This window comes from Ailuropoda melanoleuca, chromosome 2 (genome assembly GCF_002007445.2).
Source record: "Ailuropoda melanoleuca isolate Jingjing chromosome 2, ASM200744v2, whole genome shotgun sequence".
NCBI classification, from domain to species: Eukaryota; Metazoa; Chordata; class Mammalia; order Carnivora; family Ursidae; genus Ailuropoda; species Ailuropoda melanoleuca.
The window spans coordinates 4,484,753-4,502,076 of NC_048219.1; the positions used below are offsets into that span (position 1 = coordinate 4,484,753).

At 50.0% G+C, this 17,324-nt stretch overlaps 1 protein-coding gene across 4 annotated transcripts in view; it reads left to right on the forward strand.

Moving 5' to 3' along the window:
* Positions 1-17,084, forward strand: part of NIPAL3 (NIPA like domain containing 3) — a 51,313-nt gene extending 34,229 nt beyond the window's left edge. For 3 of the 4 annotated variants that reach the window (XM_011228595.3, XM_011228583.3, XM_011228589.3), the window contains 6 exons: positions 162-258; positions 2,315-2,450; positions 4,314-4,402; positions 6,639-6,702; positions 8,663-8,757; positions 12,885-17,084. In XM_011228595.3, coding sequence (XP_011226897.1) covers positions 162-258; positions 2,315-2,450; positions 4,314-4,402; positions 6,639-6,702; positions 8,663-8,757; positions 12,885-13,084 — 681 coding nt within the window. In that variant the 3' untranslated portion in view covers positions 13,085-17,084. The remainder of the gene's footprint in view (positions 1-161; positions 259-2,314; positions 2,451-4,313; positions 4,403-6,638; positions 6,703-8,662; positions 8,758-12,884) is intronic. The other variant, XM_011228599.3, reaches the window with a different exon arrangement.
* Positions 17,085-17,324: the final 240 nt, after the last annotated feature.

Sequence of the window (17,324 nt, forward strand, 5' to 3'; positions counted from 1 at the left end):
CCCCCCCCTCCAGCGTCTCCCAGTCTTGCCGGGTCCCTGCCCCCGCTGACCCCCCCCCAGCGTCTCCCAGTCTTGCCAGGTCCCCGCCCCGCTGACCGCCCAGCGTCTCCCAGTCTTGCCGGGTCCCTGCCCCGCTCACCACCCCTTGCTGCTGTCCGTAGCTCGTGGAGATCATCCTGTTCTGCTCCCTGCTCTACTTCTACAAGGAGAAGAACGCCCACAACATCATCGTGATTCTTCTCCTGGTGGCATTACTCGGTAAGTGGGGGTCTGGGTGGTTGCATGTGGCCACCGCCTGGTAGTACCACGAGGTCCCCGCAGATGTAAGGCGGCTTCCGTCAGTCCTGTCAGCAGCTGACTGTGTTCAGTGGCCTTGCTTGAACGCCCAGAGTCCCCTCTGTGCCAGGAATGGTGCCGGAAACCGGGCACGGGGTGAACAAGACAGACAGCCCCCTGCCCTCGGGGGGCCTCTGTTCCGAAGGGAGGAGCGGCCAGTAAGTGAGTAGACGAATACATAGAAGGGAGACACGTTGGGGCAGTGAGGGTCACGGTGAAGAGGATGGCAGAGGAAGGGTGAGGTGGGGCAAGAGGTGATTTCAGAGAAGTAAAGGCGGACAGGCTCCGACAACTGAGTCCTTAGGGCTTCAGGTAAACCTGTCAGGCTAGGAACGAGTTCTGGATTCCAAAGCAGGAACCCAGGTTGCTCTCTCGCTTTTTTTCTCTCCTTTTGGAGGGGTGGGTGCCAGGTGGGAGACGGCTCCCCAGTCAGACCGAGGCGAGGCCTGACCCCGCACAGAGCTGTGAGAAGTACCCGAGCTTCCAGGGGAGAGGTGGGGACACACTCCTGCTGCCTCCTGGGGACTCTGGCCTTGGGCGGCGACTCCCTCCTGTTTAAGCCTCACTGTCCTCTCAAAATAGGCATAGAACGCCCAGACCTCAGGGGGAGAGCAGGGTTAAATGAGATGGGCACGAGGGCCCAGGACCTGTTGTTGTTCTTCTGTCCCTCCCACACCGAGCCCCCACTCCACCCCACCCCTCAGCCACAGAGAGAGGGGCCACCGCAGGACAAGCTTCCATTATTTTGATATTTTTAAAACACCTTTATTGACCTATAATTTACAGACCGTAAAATTCACCTGTTGAAAGCATACAGTATAAACAGAACCCTGTCATATGTGGCTTTTTGTGGCCGGCGTCTTTCACTGAGCATAACACTTTAGACATTTGTCCCTGGAGTAGCTAATATCAGTGGTCCAATCCTTGGTGATCTTGTTTTCAAAGTAGATTGGAACATCACGGTCCCCAAATGTCCTCTCTGGCGTTTAGGGAGGCCAGAAGGTTCTAAGGCACATTGGCCACTCTCCCTCTGTCCCCTTCTCACTAACACGGACACCCTCATGAAAGTGCCTGTCCTAACTGACTGCTGATATTTGGAAACGGTCATCTAGGTCACTGTGGGGGGCCCAGAAGCCGCTGTGTGTGATGGGCTGTTAGCAAGAGGGAAAACGAGCAGAAGCCGAGAAAAACAGGAAAGCAGAGCCCTTCAGCCAGAATAAGGGGCTTCATTTGTACCCAGAGTTGGGTACCCGGTTTCTTTGAACTCCTGCTTTGGCCGGGAGGGGGTTGGGCAGTGGGAGTCGGACAGTTGGCAGCCGTTTCTGCAGCACCAGGGAAAGCAGCGGTCTCCACGGTGAGGTGAGCGGTGATATCCCGGCCCCTGCTTTGTAAGGTGCATGCCCTATAAGCACAGTGTTACGTGTGAATCAGTTTAAAATGCACAAACACCTATATTTTGGAAAAGTACGTGCATGTGCCTAAAGGTAGGGTTCCAAAACATTTGGAGAGCTCTGTCTAATGAAATGTTTTTTAAAAATACAAGTGAGTGAGCATTAAAAAAAAGAGAGAGAGAGAGCTCTTGACACACCACATGTTTTTTCCCTGTGATTGCCATGAAAATGATACTCAGAGAAAGTTCGTGTATCCCTTAAGGGTGATTTTGACCTCCCAGCATGGTCCAGGCACAGGGCCATTGCTCTGCTGTTGAGAGACAGAAACTCAATGCCCTTTCTTGCTGAAGTTCAGAGGTGACACTGGGAAGCGCCTGTGGGTATTTTCCTTCCCTCTCTCCTCGGATGGAGCACGCGGATCGGGGCAGGTCGCGGAAAGAGCGTGAGATCCACTGCCTGTGGCGTCTTCGCCATCCCTGGGGCGGCCCTGCCCTTGCTCCCTCCATCTTTTTCACCATGTCCTTTGGAGTCGTAAACTGACCTTCAGGGTCTGACGGCCTCCCTTCGTCCCCGCTCACCCTCTGCAGGCTCCATGACGGTGGTGACGGTGAAGGCCGTGGCCGGGATGCTCGTCTTGTCCATACAGGGCAATCTGCAGCTCGACTACCCCATCTTCTACGTGATGTTCGTGTGCATGGTGGCCACAGCTGTCTACCAGGCCGCGTGAGTTCCTAAGTCTTTCCTGCTGGGCCTCTCCACGTTTTGGGGTATCTTCCATTTCTTGGGCCTGATTTCATTTGTTTTTGAAGCTGTCGAGAGGGGAGAACGTTCCGACACAGCCTGTCACCAGGGTTCAGCACACACTGTGGAGGGAGTGGTCGCTGATTTGCTGAGTTGTCCCGTGGAGGGACTCTGTGCCGCTTGAAAGACGAAACCTGCAACGGACGTCTTTTTCTCTCTGCCTCAAATGGGGAGACGCGTGCTATCAGAGGCAGCCTCATTTCCCCCTGCTCCAAGACAGGCGTCTGTCTCGGGGAGTCTAGAAGAAGCTGTGTGGTCCCCATGAGGCACCTCTTTGTCTACTAGGCGGGACATAGCAAGTTGTTATTCCTTGTCCTCAAGGAATCTTCCCCAGAGTGAGAGGATCGTTTCTCTCTCAGAAGCGGTGGTCTTGAAGGTAGGGCTGGGCCTTGTTCCCATCTGAGACCCAATGCTCTGCAGAGGGCCGGGGAGGGCCTGGGGTGGCCCTGTTGGGGACAGGAAGGTGAATGGCACAGGGCTCAGTGTGGCACGCGAGGCTGATTGATCCTGGGCAAGGCAGGCCCCGGGTCCCTGGCGGCCTGGGCTTATCGTCCCCCAGCGGCGGCCTCCAGCAGTTGTTGGAGTGACCGCTGCTGTGGGGGCACCAGGGGAAGCCACTCCCACACCCCACTTTCACATGAACTTAAACTCATTTGACTCCCCCCACAAAACCCCTTTGAAGCCAATGATACCATCATCATTTTGCATTTGAGAAACCGAAGGAGCAGGGCTGAGATGTGAACCCTGGCATCAGGCTCCCCATCCCATGGCCCTCGCCCCTCGCCCCTCACCCCTCCGCTCCAGGCCTCTGCCTTAGTTTCTGTAAGATCAGATTCCTTGTCCACAACTGAGAACAACAGCAGCCCCTCTCTAAGAGAAGCATGAAGCTCTCGGTGCCGTCCCCAGGATAACCTCCCGAAAATCTCAGCCTCTTTCACGGTTATGATGGCTATTATTATGTGGATTATTACTGTCCTGAGTCCTACTACAGAGATTCTGGTCATCACCCCGAGCCATCCCAGCACCAGGCTCCATGCTGAGCACTCCAGGGTTACAGAGGAGAGTCAGTGCCCCGCCCGCCTCCTGGGGAGCTTCCCACTCACCCAGTCAGCACACATCCGCACACCCACACAGCCACCGAGGGCCCCACGGAGGCAGGAGCAACAGTCACTGTCCTCGGAGCACTCCCAGACCTGTAAACGGACGAGTACAGTCAAGTGGGAAGTCTGTCATGACACAAGCAACTATGTAGAGAATGGACAAAGAATATATTCCGAAACGAGGGTGTGTAGATCGTAGGTGGAGAGAGGAGGAATGATTCTAATTTTTTCTCTCTTTTTCCTGCATTCGTTGCAGTGAGCACATTATTTTTTCATTAAGAAGAAAATGTGTTTAAAAAAAAATAATGACAGTGACAGGCAAAATGTGATAAGGGCTGTAAGAGTTTCTTGGACTGTTTGCGAGAACAAGACGGGCCTTTGTAGGGAAGGGGTGGAGTTGCAGGGAACACCGACGTGAGGAGAAGGGCATTTCGGGCGACGAGAACCCTGTGGTCAGAGGCGTGAGACCGGGAAGGCATGGCCGCCCTGGGGAATGGCGGTGAACGGCAGGCTGTGTGTCCAGGGGACAAATGGGAGCGAAGCGTGGACCCCAGGCCCAGAGACGCACCGGGATGGCATCTTTCTTCCATGTGTTGTCTTCCTATTTCAAGCTGAGCCTACTGTCACCGACTCTCCCCTCAGCCTGTCTGACATGCCCACTGACCTGAGTACTCTTGTATTGAAGGTTTTTAAGTCAAGCCTCGCAGATGTACGACTCCTCTTTGATTGCCAGCGTGGGCTACATCCTGTCCACTACCATTGCCATCACAGCAGGTAAGGGTGGCGACTGCTAGATTTCCGTCTCCTGCCTTAGCCGCGGCGACGTTACCCCAGTGTGGAGGGATGAGGCCCTGTCTCTGTCAAAGGCCAGTTCTGCTGACGTGTCCTACCTGTCAGAGTTGTATATGGTTTCATGGAGAAAGTCCATTCGAGCCAGAGAGACGTGGGTTTGCGCCCCAGCACAGACACAGAGTTGTGTGGCTCTAGGAAAATCACTTAACCTCTCTGAGCCTCGGTTCCACATTCATAAAATGGGAGTAATAACACTCACCTCCCGGGGCGCCTGGGTGGCGCAGTCGTTAAGTGTCTGCCTTCGGCTCAGGGCGTGATCCCCGGTGTTCCAGGATCGAGTCCCACATCGGGCTCCTCCGCTGGGAGCCTGCTTCTTCCTCTCCCATTCCCCTGCTGTGTTCCCTCTCTCATTGGCTGTCTCTCTGTCACATAAAAAAATAAAATCTTAAAANACTGCTTCTTCCTCTCCCTCTCCCCTGCTGTGTTCCCTCTCTCGCTGGCTGTCTCTCTGTCACATAAAAAAATAAAATCTTAAAAAAACAAACAAACAAACAAAAAAAACACTCACCTCCCAGAATTGAATGTCCAGTATGTACTCAGTACAGCTTGTACAAGGTTTCTTTAACAACTTCTGTCATTGTCTGCTAGCTCCACTGACTAAGTGACCACAGGTTTCTTCCTATAATTTCTAGAGGTTATGACTAAATGAACATCTGTGACATAATAGGTGGTGGGTAACCTGTCATCATTTTTATATTCCCCCTTTCTTCTACTCCACTCCTACTTTTTTTTCTTTCTTAGGTGGCTTCAGAGGCTGCAAGCATATCAGATTGTGTTTGTTTTTAAGGGGCAGTGAAGAGGAAAATCTTCAAAGGGAATGGACCAGTAAGAGCCAGTGCGCCTCCCTCTGAGGAAAGCCTGGCTGTAAAACAGTATGTTTTGCACTTTAGACAAGGGCTGCTCAAATCCTGCCCATAGAGGTGGGAGCACGGTAGGCACACGGCTACCAGGGCCTGTGCAATGGGCAGAACCGGGGATCAAGTGGGTCGTTGGCCCAGAGCAGCCAGAAAGTGAACCCAGTGTGAGGATTTAAGTCATGGTCAAGAACTTGGGTCCAGGTGAGGTTGAAGGGAAGAGCCAACAGTGTGATGGAGTCAGAAGCGGGGTGAGGATCAGGACGAAGCCCGTGGAGGTGAAATGAGTCCAGACAGAGGCTGGCCGCAGGGCAGTGAGGGTGGCAAGGCCATGTCACTCCCGCCTCGTAGGAGCAGGCTGCAGGCCTGCCATCTGCTGGCCACGCCAGGTTAGAAGGCTCTGACGGCTTAACTCCAAGGCTTGCTTTTCCTTCTTAAGAAAGACCAGAGAGTGGCGCTTGGGTGGCTCAGTTGGTTAAGCGTAGGACTCTTGATTTCAGCTCAAGTCCTGATCTCGGGGTCATGGGATCAAGCCCCGCATCGGGCTCCATGCTCAGCACGGAGTCTGCTTGGGATTATCTCTCTCTCTTCGCTTGGGATTATCTCTCTCTCTCTTCTGCTTGGGATTATCTCTCTCTCTCCCTTTGCCCCTCTCCCATCCTGCTCTCTCTCTCTCTCTCTAAAGCAAACAAATAAATCTTAAAAAAAAAAAAAGAAAAGAAAAAAAGACAGGTGAAGGGGGTGTGTAAAAACTGGCAAGTAAGATCTACAGTTTCGTTCTTGGTATGTTTCATTGGGGGAGGCTGGGTGCAGGGTCCATGTGAACTGTATTATTTTTGTGAGTCTAATATTATCTCAAAAAGTTAAGAAAAAAAAGAGATAAGAGGGGTGTATGAGACACCTGGGTGGCTCAGTCAGTTAAGCATCTGCCTTTAGCTCAGGTCATGATCCCAGGGTCCTGGGATCGAGTCTCAGATCGGGCTCCCTGCTCAGTGGGGAGCTTGCTTCTCTCTCTCTCCCTCTCCCTCTCTGTCTCTGTGTGCTCGCTCTCTATAGCTCTCATTCTCTCTCAAATAAATAAATAAAATCTTTAAAAAATGGGGGGGTGTAGGAGGAGAAAGAGAAGACCATCTGTCCCCCCAAATGGCTTTTATTCCACTCTTCTAACATGTACCCTGCTGGTCATCAGGCTCCTGACCACTTTGGTTTCCTGCAGTGGGGAGAGCTTTGCCGAATCCTAGACAGACGGGCAAGAAGGTGATTTGAAACAGCTCACCCTTGTTTGCCATTTTCTGCCTCTCCAGGCGCAGTGTTTTACCTGGACTTCGTTGGGGAGGACGCCCTGCACATCTGCATGTTTGCGCTGGGGTGAGTTCCTGCTCCCTGCTCCCGGTGCGCTTGCCACTCTGGCCCCACTGCTGTCTCTGCCTCTCGGGCAGCCCTCCAGAGCCCGGGGAACAGCCAGGATTTGGAGCTTTGTCCCCCAGAGATGAATGAGCATTTTACTCCCCAAAGGGCTTTATCTCCTTCCCCCTTCTTCTCTTTTGGGCTTTAATCTCCTTGTCATTTCTAAGATATCCCACTTTGACGCATGAGAAGCCTCTCCGCCTCACCCCAGATCACAGAAATGCATTTTGAAGCCACATGAGATGCCATCATTTTGCAAAAACTAACAGGATTGGTAGTATCCATGCTGGCAAGAGGATGAGGAGACCAGCTCTCTGCCACACTGAGAGGATCTGTGATGCCAGGGGACAGTTTGGCAATGTCAGGAAAAATTGTAAATGAGCAGTGTTTGATGCAACATTCCAAATGGGACACAAAGACACATGTATGAGGCTGTTAATTAATTTAGAAATTAATTGTATAAGTAAATAATTGGAACTAGCCTAATGCCCAGGAGTAGAATACAGGTTAAATGAATTACCGTATATCCATGTAATAAAGTACTGTGCTGCCATTTTGAAAAGTTGAGGCCAGTCTATCGATGCTGACAAAGAGCCATGTCTAGGACACATTAAATGGAAAAAGTTACATTTTTTAAAATGTACAGTCTACCCGAGGACGTAGCAATTCCACATCTAGATATATACCCAAAAGAAATGGGTACGTATATTGACAAAATGACTTGTACCTGAATATTTACGGTAGCTTTATTCATCATATGCTCAAACTGGTTACAACCCAAATGTCTATCCACAGGAGAGTGCGGAACAAATGAGTTAGTACATTCAGACGGTGGATTCAGTGTAACAAGTAAAAATAAGGAACTGCTAATACATACAGTAAAGCAAATGAACCTTAAAAATATTTACCAGGGAAAGAAACCAGACAGAGTACACGCCGTATGATTTAACTTATAAGAAGTTCAAGAACAGGGTGGGGTGCCTGGGTGGCTTAGTCGGTTAAGCGTGCAGCTCTTGGTTTCAGCTCACGTTGTGCTGTCAGGGTCCTGGGATCGAGCCCCGCGTCAGGCTCTGCGCTCAGCGTGGGCTCTGCTTGAGATTCTCTCCCTCTCCCTCTGCCCATCCCCCTGTCAGATAAATAGATAGATCTTTAAAAAAATAAAAAAAAATTCAAGAACAGACAAATCAAATATTGGATGATAGTGGTCAGAACAGTGGCTTCCTCTGGGTTAGCATGGATCGGGAGGGGCGCAAGGAAACTTTCTGGGCTGGGGGGGGGACGGAAACGTCTTTTCTACTGACCTGCGTCATGATCACAGGATCACCATTTATACAGGTAAAATTCTTCAAACACTACATTTAGGGTTTGTGCCTTTTACTGCATGTAAATGACACCTCAGTTTTTAGAAAATGTGCTTATTTAAGTTCTAGGGGAAAGAACAAAAAAAGACTCTAGAAGAATATACCCCTACCTGGGGGAGTGGGAGCAGGGGGAGTTCAGGGACTTTCTAACTTTTTCTTTCTCTCCTCCTGTATTGATTGAATTTAGGCCATAAAGAACTTTTTTTATTTAAGAAAATATTTTTTAAGGTGAGTGTCTAAGATACAGTCTGAATGGAAGTGAAGAGCCATGGGAGTTTTGCCCAGGAGAGTCTCATTTATTCTGATTAACGCGGTGCAGGCTGAAAGGCGTGCGAGGTCTATGGCCATACCACCCTGAACGCGCCCGATCTCCTCTGAAAGGCGTGCGAGGCTGTTCTTTATCCCGTGTCGGCTCCCTGCCCATCTCAGGCTCAGCAGCAAGCCCCCCTCTGCAGCCCGCAGCCCTCTTTCTCTCTTTTTCCCATACCTGAGTTGGAAAACGAGCCCTCCCGCCCTCACTCGGGCCTTTCTTCTCTCCCTCCTTTATCTCTGTTCCTCAGGTGCCTCATTGCATTCTTGGGCGTCTTCTTAATTACACGGAACCGGAAGAAGGCCATGCCATTTGAGCCCTATATTTCCATGGATGCCATGCCAGGTAACGTTGAAACCCCATGTGTCCCGCTGGCCAGCCCATCCATGTAGAGTGACTGGTACTTCCTGTTTAAAACGAGACAACTAGCTGCTGGGTTTGGTACAGGGAAGGTGTGCTGTGCCGTTGTGGTGTGACCGTCTCTCTCTCCCTCTCTCTCTTTTTTAAATCTCGCTGTGCGAAATAGGAGGCAATGATTGAGGCACCTCGGTTGGTTTTGAGCCCATCTTGCCAGTCCCCATGTCTATTTTGGGATCTCTTAAAGACAGTCCTGATTCACACTGAATATAATTATGATCTGTACGTCCGGCTTCAGGCCTGTAAAAGGAAAAAAAAATCCATTCATCGAGTTGGAATGGAATGACCAGAGAGGGGAAGGAAAATAGGATGAATGAAATTCAAAGACTATTGCCTCCCTTCTTAGATGCTGCAAGAGGGTGGATTGTTCTGGAAAGCCTAATTTCCCAAGGAGTGGGGGGTTCACACTGAGAAGCACAAGCTCAGGTGCCTTTGGTCCTGACAGTAACGAAGGTGTGAATTGGCAGAGAACTGCACGGAAGGGAGTGGGGGAGGTTTGCTGACCTAAATTCCGTAGGTGGCCAGTGACCACTAGCTTTCAGTCCTTCAGTCAAAATTAATTTTTATTTTAGTTAGAGAGATGGAACTCTCTCCAGAACGCAATCCCCACCCTCCATGAAGACACCCGAATGAGCAAACTGTAGCCCCTCCGAGGGCATCCAGCCCTGCTTACTAAGTACTCTGGGGTACAGGTGTGTTCTCAGAGCCAACTGCGGTGCCCTGCTTCAAATGGCCCCAGGGTTTATGTGTCTACTTTAATATTACTTCCTCATCCCTTGCCATCAAGCTGTCGTCTGTCTTTCCTGCTCTTACCAGCCCGCCTGTGTAGAGCAATTCCGGGTCAAACGTCTCATTTGACCCAGCTTGTTTGAACTGTGTATAAAATGAGAATAAACGAGCTCTGAGTCGGGGCTTTAAGCTTTTTCCTAGGAGTTAAGTGCATGAGCTTTAGTGCATGGACTTTGAAAACATCTAATCTGGCTGCTCAGATGCCTTTTTTGCTTACTTCCTTGTTTCTCGGCTGTGTCCCGGATAGATGAGGGCGCTGGATAGCTGAATTCCAGATAGGTGAGGTGTCAACTCCATGTGTGTGCAAGTATGTGTATGTATCTGTGTGTGTGTGTGTTTACAAACTGTGTATGTGTGTATATCTCTGTAAGTGTCTGTATATGCATATATACAGATACACCTGCTGGCGGAAAGTAGAAGGTAACCTAAGGTAACCTTCGATACCAACATTCTGTGGTCTGTTCGTGGATGTGGTTCTCGGCTTCCTCTTTGTACCTTGTGACCGCTGGGAAGTCAGATCTTGACAAAAGGAGCCCCCGCTCTGTTGCTGTGGCATGTCAGGACACTTTGGAGTACACGAGTTCTGTACAATGAAGAGCCTGGGCTTGGAGTTCAGGTGGCCTGGATTCAAATCCCAGCTCTACCACCCACCCATGGTGTGACCTTGGGCGTGTCCTTAGACCTCCCAAGGCCTCTGACCCTCAGTTGTAAATTGGGATTCCTTCTTTCGGGGTGGTGGGATAATAGGTTAAGCGCCCCTTGCACAGTGTTTGGGACTTGGTAGATGCCTGGTTAAATTTGGCTTCACATCCCTTTTGCTTTAAAAAAAAATCTTCGAAAATTTCAAACAATTGTTTGATGCCATGTAGAGCATGAAAAATAAAACTGCTTAAAAAGGGGGGGTGGGGGCTGCCTGGCTGGCTCAGTCAGAAGAGCATGGGACTCTTGATCTCGGGTCATGAGTTCAAGCCCCACATTAGGTATAGAGATTACATGAATAAATTTTTTTGAAACTTTAGAAATAAATTAATTCACTAATTAAAATTTAAAAAGATGAAACTGCTTCAACAGAGTGTCTTTTCTAGCTACTGGGTTTCCCTGGTCAGCCTTAGAACCTTGCTTTTGGTCCATGTAGATTGATAGCTTCACAACAGTTCAAGAGGGATTCCATTTCCAAAGAAGGCGCTGCCTGTCACAGTGTAGAGGAGGTTTAAGTAATTCTAGCACCTGAAAGACTTCTAAAAAATGGGGGGAAAAAAAAAAGCCGCCCCTGAGAGCTGGGAGCTTGCCTGGCACTCAGAGCTGGGCCTCGGTGTTGCCTGGCTGAAAACAACCAGGCTCCTGGCACGTCAGCATCAGACAGGGCCACTCTGACCACGATAGATCCCGACACAATCGGGACCACTCCGTTGACACGCATGAACGCAGACATAACACGCATGTTGACCAAACCGTGGAGGACTGACCCCACCCAACACAAGAGCTGCTGCCTCTTTACCGATTATAGCTTGAGCCGTAACACAGACTCCTCTCCATCTCGATAAGAATTACTAAGACCCCCAATTACAAAATCAAGTCCCACTTCCCGACAGCATCTAGTCCAAAGCCAAGCTGTGCTTCCTTAAACCCTCCCCCAAATCACCCAACACAAATCCAAATCCTGACTTTTCTAACACCCCCCCACTGAGACACCCCACAGGCCCCCATGGTGGACGTCTCTCAGTGCAGTGAATCCGTAAAGCCACGTCTGTCAGACTCGAGGTGTAGTCCTGGCGCTCTCTGGCTGAGGAACTGTGAAAAAATCCGAAAGCTAACCCGTGCCCGGTAAACTAACCCTTTCCCCTAAGGAACTGTGAAAAAATCCGAAAGCTAACCCGTGCCTGGTAAACTAACCCTTTCCCCTAAGGAAAAATCTGAAAGCTAACCCGTGCCCGGTAAACTAACCCTTCAACTTCTCCCAAGTGTCCCCCACTCCGAAATCCAAACCACAGATTCTTAAACTGTACCCTCCCAATGCCCGTGAGCTAAGGCTTGTGCTACGTGACAGCACGGAGGCTCCCCAGGCCGCTCACGGAGTGGACAAGGCCATGGGCTGTGGTGTCAGATCCCAGCTGTGTGACTTCAGGCAAGTAACTTCGCCTTTTAGAACCTGGTTTCTTATCCAGATGATGACGATAGGATTTGGGGGGCGTTCAGTGGAAGTGCCTAGGGAGGCCGGATAGGTTCTAGTGAAGACGGTGGGCTTCAGCGTTCAAACCATCTGAGCTTTACCATCCTGGCATGGCCTCTGGCCCGCTTCGTGACCTCAAGCAAGTTACTTAACCGCTAACTGCCTCATTTTCCTTCCCAGTAGTTGTGAGGATCAGAGGAGATAAAGCTTTTCAATTGGTTAGAACAGGGTCCGCCCCCCGCCCCCCCAACACTCAGTACCTGCTAGCTCTTCTCATGCTTGCTGTTGTGACTGTCAGGATCTAAACCCTCAGCCCGGAGCCTGGGCAGAGTAAGTAGTAGTCCGGCACCTGCTGTTACCTTCATAGTGTCACGGAGGACACTTGGCATTCAGTTTCGTAGGACAGCCTGGGGGTAAGAGAATTTGAAGTCTTCATTCCCTACCAGGGAGAGAGTTGGCCTGCGAGACCAGGTCTCACCTGACGGAGGAATTGTGGAATAAGGCTAAGGGAATTCTTATTAGAGTCTTCGTTCTCAACTGGAAGTGGAAATCCAACACCAGCATGTGCCCAGAAGCAGCAGGCAGGATCACACCTCCCCTCTCTGCTGATCAGGAATGTTCAATGTGAAAGGTCGAAATGCTCCCTCTGAGTGTCGTGATGCATGTGTCACCAGCACGTGTCCATGACACGAAAGTTACCCTCTTCTCTCAAGGGGATAATGAAGTTCTCTGGATCCTGATTTATTTCAGCAGGAAGGTACTGGCATCTACCACGTTCAAAGCACAGTGCTGGTTCTGCTCCCCGTGGGGCCCAGACACACGTTCCCATCTCATTCTAGGCCAACCCATGCTTCTCTTGACAGTGGCTGGTCTGTGTGCATATTTCCTGAAGATTCATCCCTTGTTGCTTGGCAACCATAATATTTCTTGCATATATTTATGGGTGTTCTTTTTTCAACCTAAAGCATCCAGGAGATTGGCGAGGCGCATGACTAGCACCCGCGCTGTAGTTAGGCCGTGGTCGGGTAGAGGAAGGGGTGGTCTCCTCTGGCCCTCTTGCCCCGTAATGATTTGGAGAAAATGGATTTCATTTCAGGTATGCAAAACATGCATGACAAGGGAATGACAGTTCAGCCTGACCTCAAAGCTTCTTTTTCCTATGGGGCCCTGGAAAACAACGACAACGTTTCTGAGATCTACGCTCCTGCCACACTGCCGGTCATGCAAGAGGAACACAGCTCCGGGGGTGCCTCTGGGGTGCCCTACCGAGTCCTGGAACACACCAAGAAGGAATGAGCCCACCTTGAAGGAGACTCTCCTTCCCTCCATTTATAACTGCTCTCAAGCCGGGCCAACAGTGGTTCAACCCTGAATTCTAAAGTTTGCCTTTCTAGTTTTATTTTTTTAAACGGAGACCTCTCTAGAAGGGGATCTCAAAGAGCCTTTGTCTCTGGCGAAGAATACATGATCCTGGTCTCGGAGATTTCAGATGACCACGGTGGCGGTGGGGGAGATGAAAGCAGTATTTCCTAGGGGGAGTGCGGAGTTCAGACCCTGCCTGGTTCTGCGCAGCCAGCTGGGGAAAGCCGTCCTCATCCCTGAGGACGGTCACTGAGCTTCTCCGGCACTGACCAAAGGCTGCCACATTCCTCGGAGCCAGAGCAAGGCAGAGATTCTGCTCTCACTTTCCACATCCAGTGAAAGGCTGGAGACCTCTGCATCTGATCTTCCCTTCCTGATCCTCTCCATCTCACTCAGGACTCCAGATTTCCAGTAACGTTTGTGTTGTCATCACAAGGCAGAGTAGGCCAGCCCTGGGAACATCCTATCAGTCACCTGTAGCAAATGCACTTCTGCTTTCCAATCATCTGTGCCCTTCCAGTGAAAACACGCTTGGTGTGTTTATATTAGATCTGCTCTGAAAACTGATTTGCTTTTGGTTCTGTGAACTATGTAATTGCTTTTCTACCCCCCCACCCCCCGAAGGAACTGGGAAGTTAAGAGAAGGAGGGAAACAAGAACAGGAGCAGGGGTAATGATACGTTCGCCCATAAAGGAAGAAAAATCCCTTTTCATCTTACAAAAGGTGATTGCACCACTTATAAAAGGATAGGCGGAAAATCCGGCTGTTTCGTGTGTGTGTGTTCCTGGACACCGGTGCCCTCTGGGAAGCTTGGGGTTGCTTGCCGCAGAGACAGCCTCCATCATTCTCCCTCCATCAAACCAAACTTCAATTATTGGTTCATTTCCTTGGAGCTGACCGAGACTCTTTGGGTCATGTCATTCCCATGCGCGTATTTCTGGGAAAGAGGGCATTCTTGGTAAGGGGTTACTGCTTTCTTTCGGGCTACATACGTGACCATCTCCCCCCAGACTGATTGTAAACTTCTGAGAATGGCAAGTAAGGGTTTGCAAACTTTAGTGTAAGGATCCCCTAGGGAGTGTGTTTTAAATGCAGATTCCTACATCCCAAGCACAGATCCTCTGTGGGAATGACGAGAAGAGTCCTCATTCTTGACAGGCAGCACGGGTCATTCTGATGCAGGCAATCCAAGGATCACACACCTTGAAAGCCTAGTAATTGAGAGAGACGGGCTGCAGAAACCTCCAGGGGCCGACACACCCCTGCTGGAAAGTTGCAATTACCCTTCCTTCTTTCCTGTCTAGGGTTCATTTAGCTGGTCAGATAATTCCCATAGGATCCGTGGCATTTATCCATCCAGTGATTACTACTTAGAACCGCACTTACTGTTTCCCTGGGCACTCTTTAACTAATAGGCGAGATAACAGTGTTAATAGACCAGTGTTGATAGATCATTAACCTTTATGGATTGTGCTTAATACCGATTTACTACCTGGACTTCGAGAACGGGCACCTGTTGCTTGCGATAACCACTGGGTGTTGTGTCTTACGTGCCTGAGAAGGCAGCACACGATGAATGACCTTTTTTTTTCAGGGTACGTATCAACTGCATTCAACAATATTTGTGATGCATTTGCTGTGTGTTAAGCATTTGGATGGGGGTGCCTGGGTGGCTCAGTGGGTTAAGTGTCTGCCTTCGGCTCAGGTCATGATCTCGGGGTCCTGGGGTCGAGCCCTGAGTCAGGCTCCCTGCTCAGCAGTCTGCTTCTCCCTCTCCCTCTGCCACTCCCCCGCCCCCAACTCGTGTGTGTGCTCTCTCTCTCTCTCTCCCAAATGAATGGGTAAAAGCTTTTTAAAAAATAAATAAGCATTTGGATGGTGAAGGCTACAAAGAACAGCATTGGTCCCTGACCTGCAAATCTGCAGAGGAAAACATGTACCCGGGAAACCACAGCAGAGTGGGCCACGAGAGGTGCCCAGCCAACCATGGGCCGCAGAAAAAGGACGGTTAGGGGAGCCCTGCTAAAGGTCAGGCCCTAACCCAGAACAGGGTATTCAGAATTGGAGATGATTTGGGGGCGTCTGGCTGGCTCAGTCGGTAGGGCATGTGACTCTTAATCTCAGGGTCATGAGTTCGAGCCCCATGTGTGGTATAGTGTTTACTTAAAAAGGTTTTAAATTTTTAAATTAATTAATTAAAAAATAAGTATTGGAGATGATTTGGGCTTCTTTCATCAATGGGGGCAAATCTTGCTAAGATTTGAGCAAAGCATAGGAAGTAGGGTGACCACACACACACACACACACCCAGTCAGAGGGGCCAGCAATCGCAAAGGCACAGAGCTAGGGAGTGGGTGTTGGCAAAGAAAGGAGAGGTAGAGAGGGCGGTGGGAAATGAGCCTGGAAAGATACACAGTAGAACTTTGAATGCCTGCTGAAGGAGGTCGAGGTGTATCTTAGAGAGAATGGGAGCCACTGATGATTCATAAGGAAGAGAATGGCAGGATCAGCACTGATTGGAAAGGGGGCTTTATGCAGAGTATAGAGAGAGAATCTGAAGGGATAATAAAAGTCACTTTTCAAGTTCAAGCCATAAGCCCACCAGAACACAACACAAAAGGGGAATTAAAATCCGGTTTTGCTGCTATTCCGATTTTCCAAGTGATTTTTCTAAGGTGGGCAGGGATGAGGTGTGAGGGCAGAGTGGATAAATGGAAGGTGAGCAGGGAAGCCATTTCAATGTGCCAGATCCAGGTGATCATTTTGGGGTGTTATGGGCTCCCTTCCCTTGTTTGGTCACGCGCCTTTTAGTCTCAAGCCAGGCAAGAGTAAGACGAGTGGATAAAAGTGCATTATAGTTTCGGGTCAGCTGGCTGTCATGGTTTTAGTGCCCCTGGGGCCTGGGCCTCCTCTACCTTCAGGGTGGGGGTGATGGCATCATCCTATGAAGCTGAGCCACAGGAAGTCTGAGCAGAGAGCGCCGGGCAGTTTCTGGAGTGGACGCCAGGGTAGGCGCCTGGGTACTCTGGAAGACCAGCTGATGTGGAGCCCCGGGCTCCAGAGTTCTGAATCTGTCCTGGGCTGTCTTCTCCCACCCTTTGTCCCCAAGTGTAAAGGAACTGTTCCCTGGTGGCACTTGCTTTTAGGACTGGGGGTGGGGGGTGGGAGGAGGACATCACCTTTCTACTCACAGCCCCGATTGTTTATTTTTCCTCTTGGCTCTGCTGTTCCCCAAGCCCTCTTGAATGCTCCAAGCCACATTAAGTAACATGCCTCTCCTCTCCTTCCTAGCAGCCAGGACCTAAAGCAAGGCCAACAAACTTGCGTTTAAACTTCCCGTCGTTCCCTGGTCTTCCTCTCTGCACTCCAGTCTGCCCCTCTCTTCTGAAGACTGGGACTCTGAGTTCCCCAATCAGACATTAGAACCGGTTGAAAGACTGGTGCCCGTGGGCTTTGATGAGCTCTCAGCCCCTCCCCGGGACCCCCCCCCCTTGAAGCCACAGGTCGGATGAGGCCATCACAATAAGCTTCAGGTCACATGGGGTTCTCACCGTGTGGAATTGATTGCTGGGTAGGGAAGGGAGGACCGACGTTTCCATTGCTTTTGTGGTGGAAACCAGCCGGCTTGATGTACTGTGTGTGTACAAGACATCCATCAGGGTAGTGCTGGAGACCCTCCACCCTGCACTCTCGGGAATTCCAAATCCGGTCCAACCGTGGCTGATAGGCAAAAAAAGTGGACTGTGTGTTTCTCTGAGAAGCTGTGTAAACGAAGTCACCTTAGAATATATTCTATGTGGATGCTTATATTTTGTTAACTCCATGACTCATGTTTCTTATTTTTCATGTCTTATTTTTCAAAAAAATGTGTGTGTTAGGTGCAAATAACCTTATGAAGTGGTATTTAATTAAAAAACGTGTGTTACCTGTTTAGTTTGAGTCTTATGTTTGGCTAATACTTTCTAAAGTTTCTGGCATATTGCTGTCCAATAGAACTTTCAGCAGCGATGGAATTGCTCTGTGTCCGTGCTGCCAAGTCCAGCAGCCACTAACCACATGGGGCTATTGAGCACTTTAAATGTGGCAAGTACAACCTAGGCACTCGATTTTTTATTTTTTTAAATTTAGTTAAATTTGAACACCCACACGTAGCTAGTGACTGCTCTAGTGACA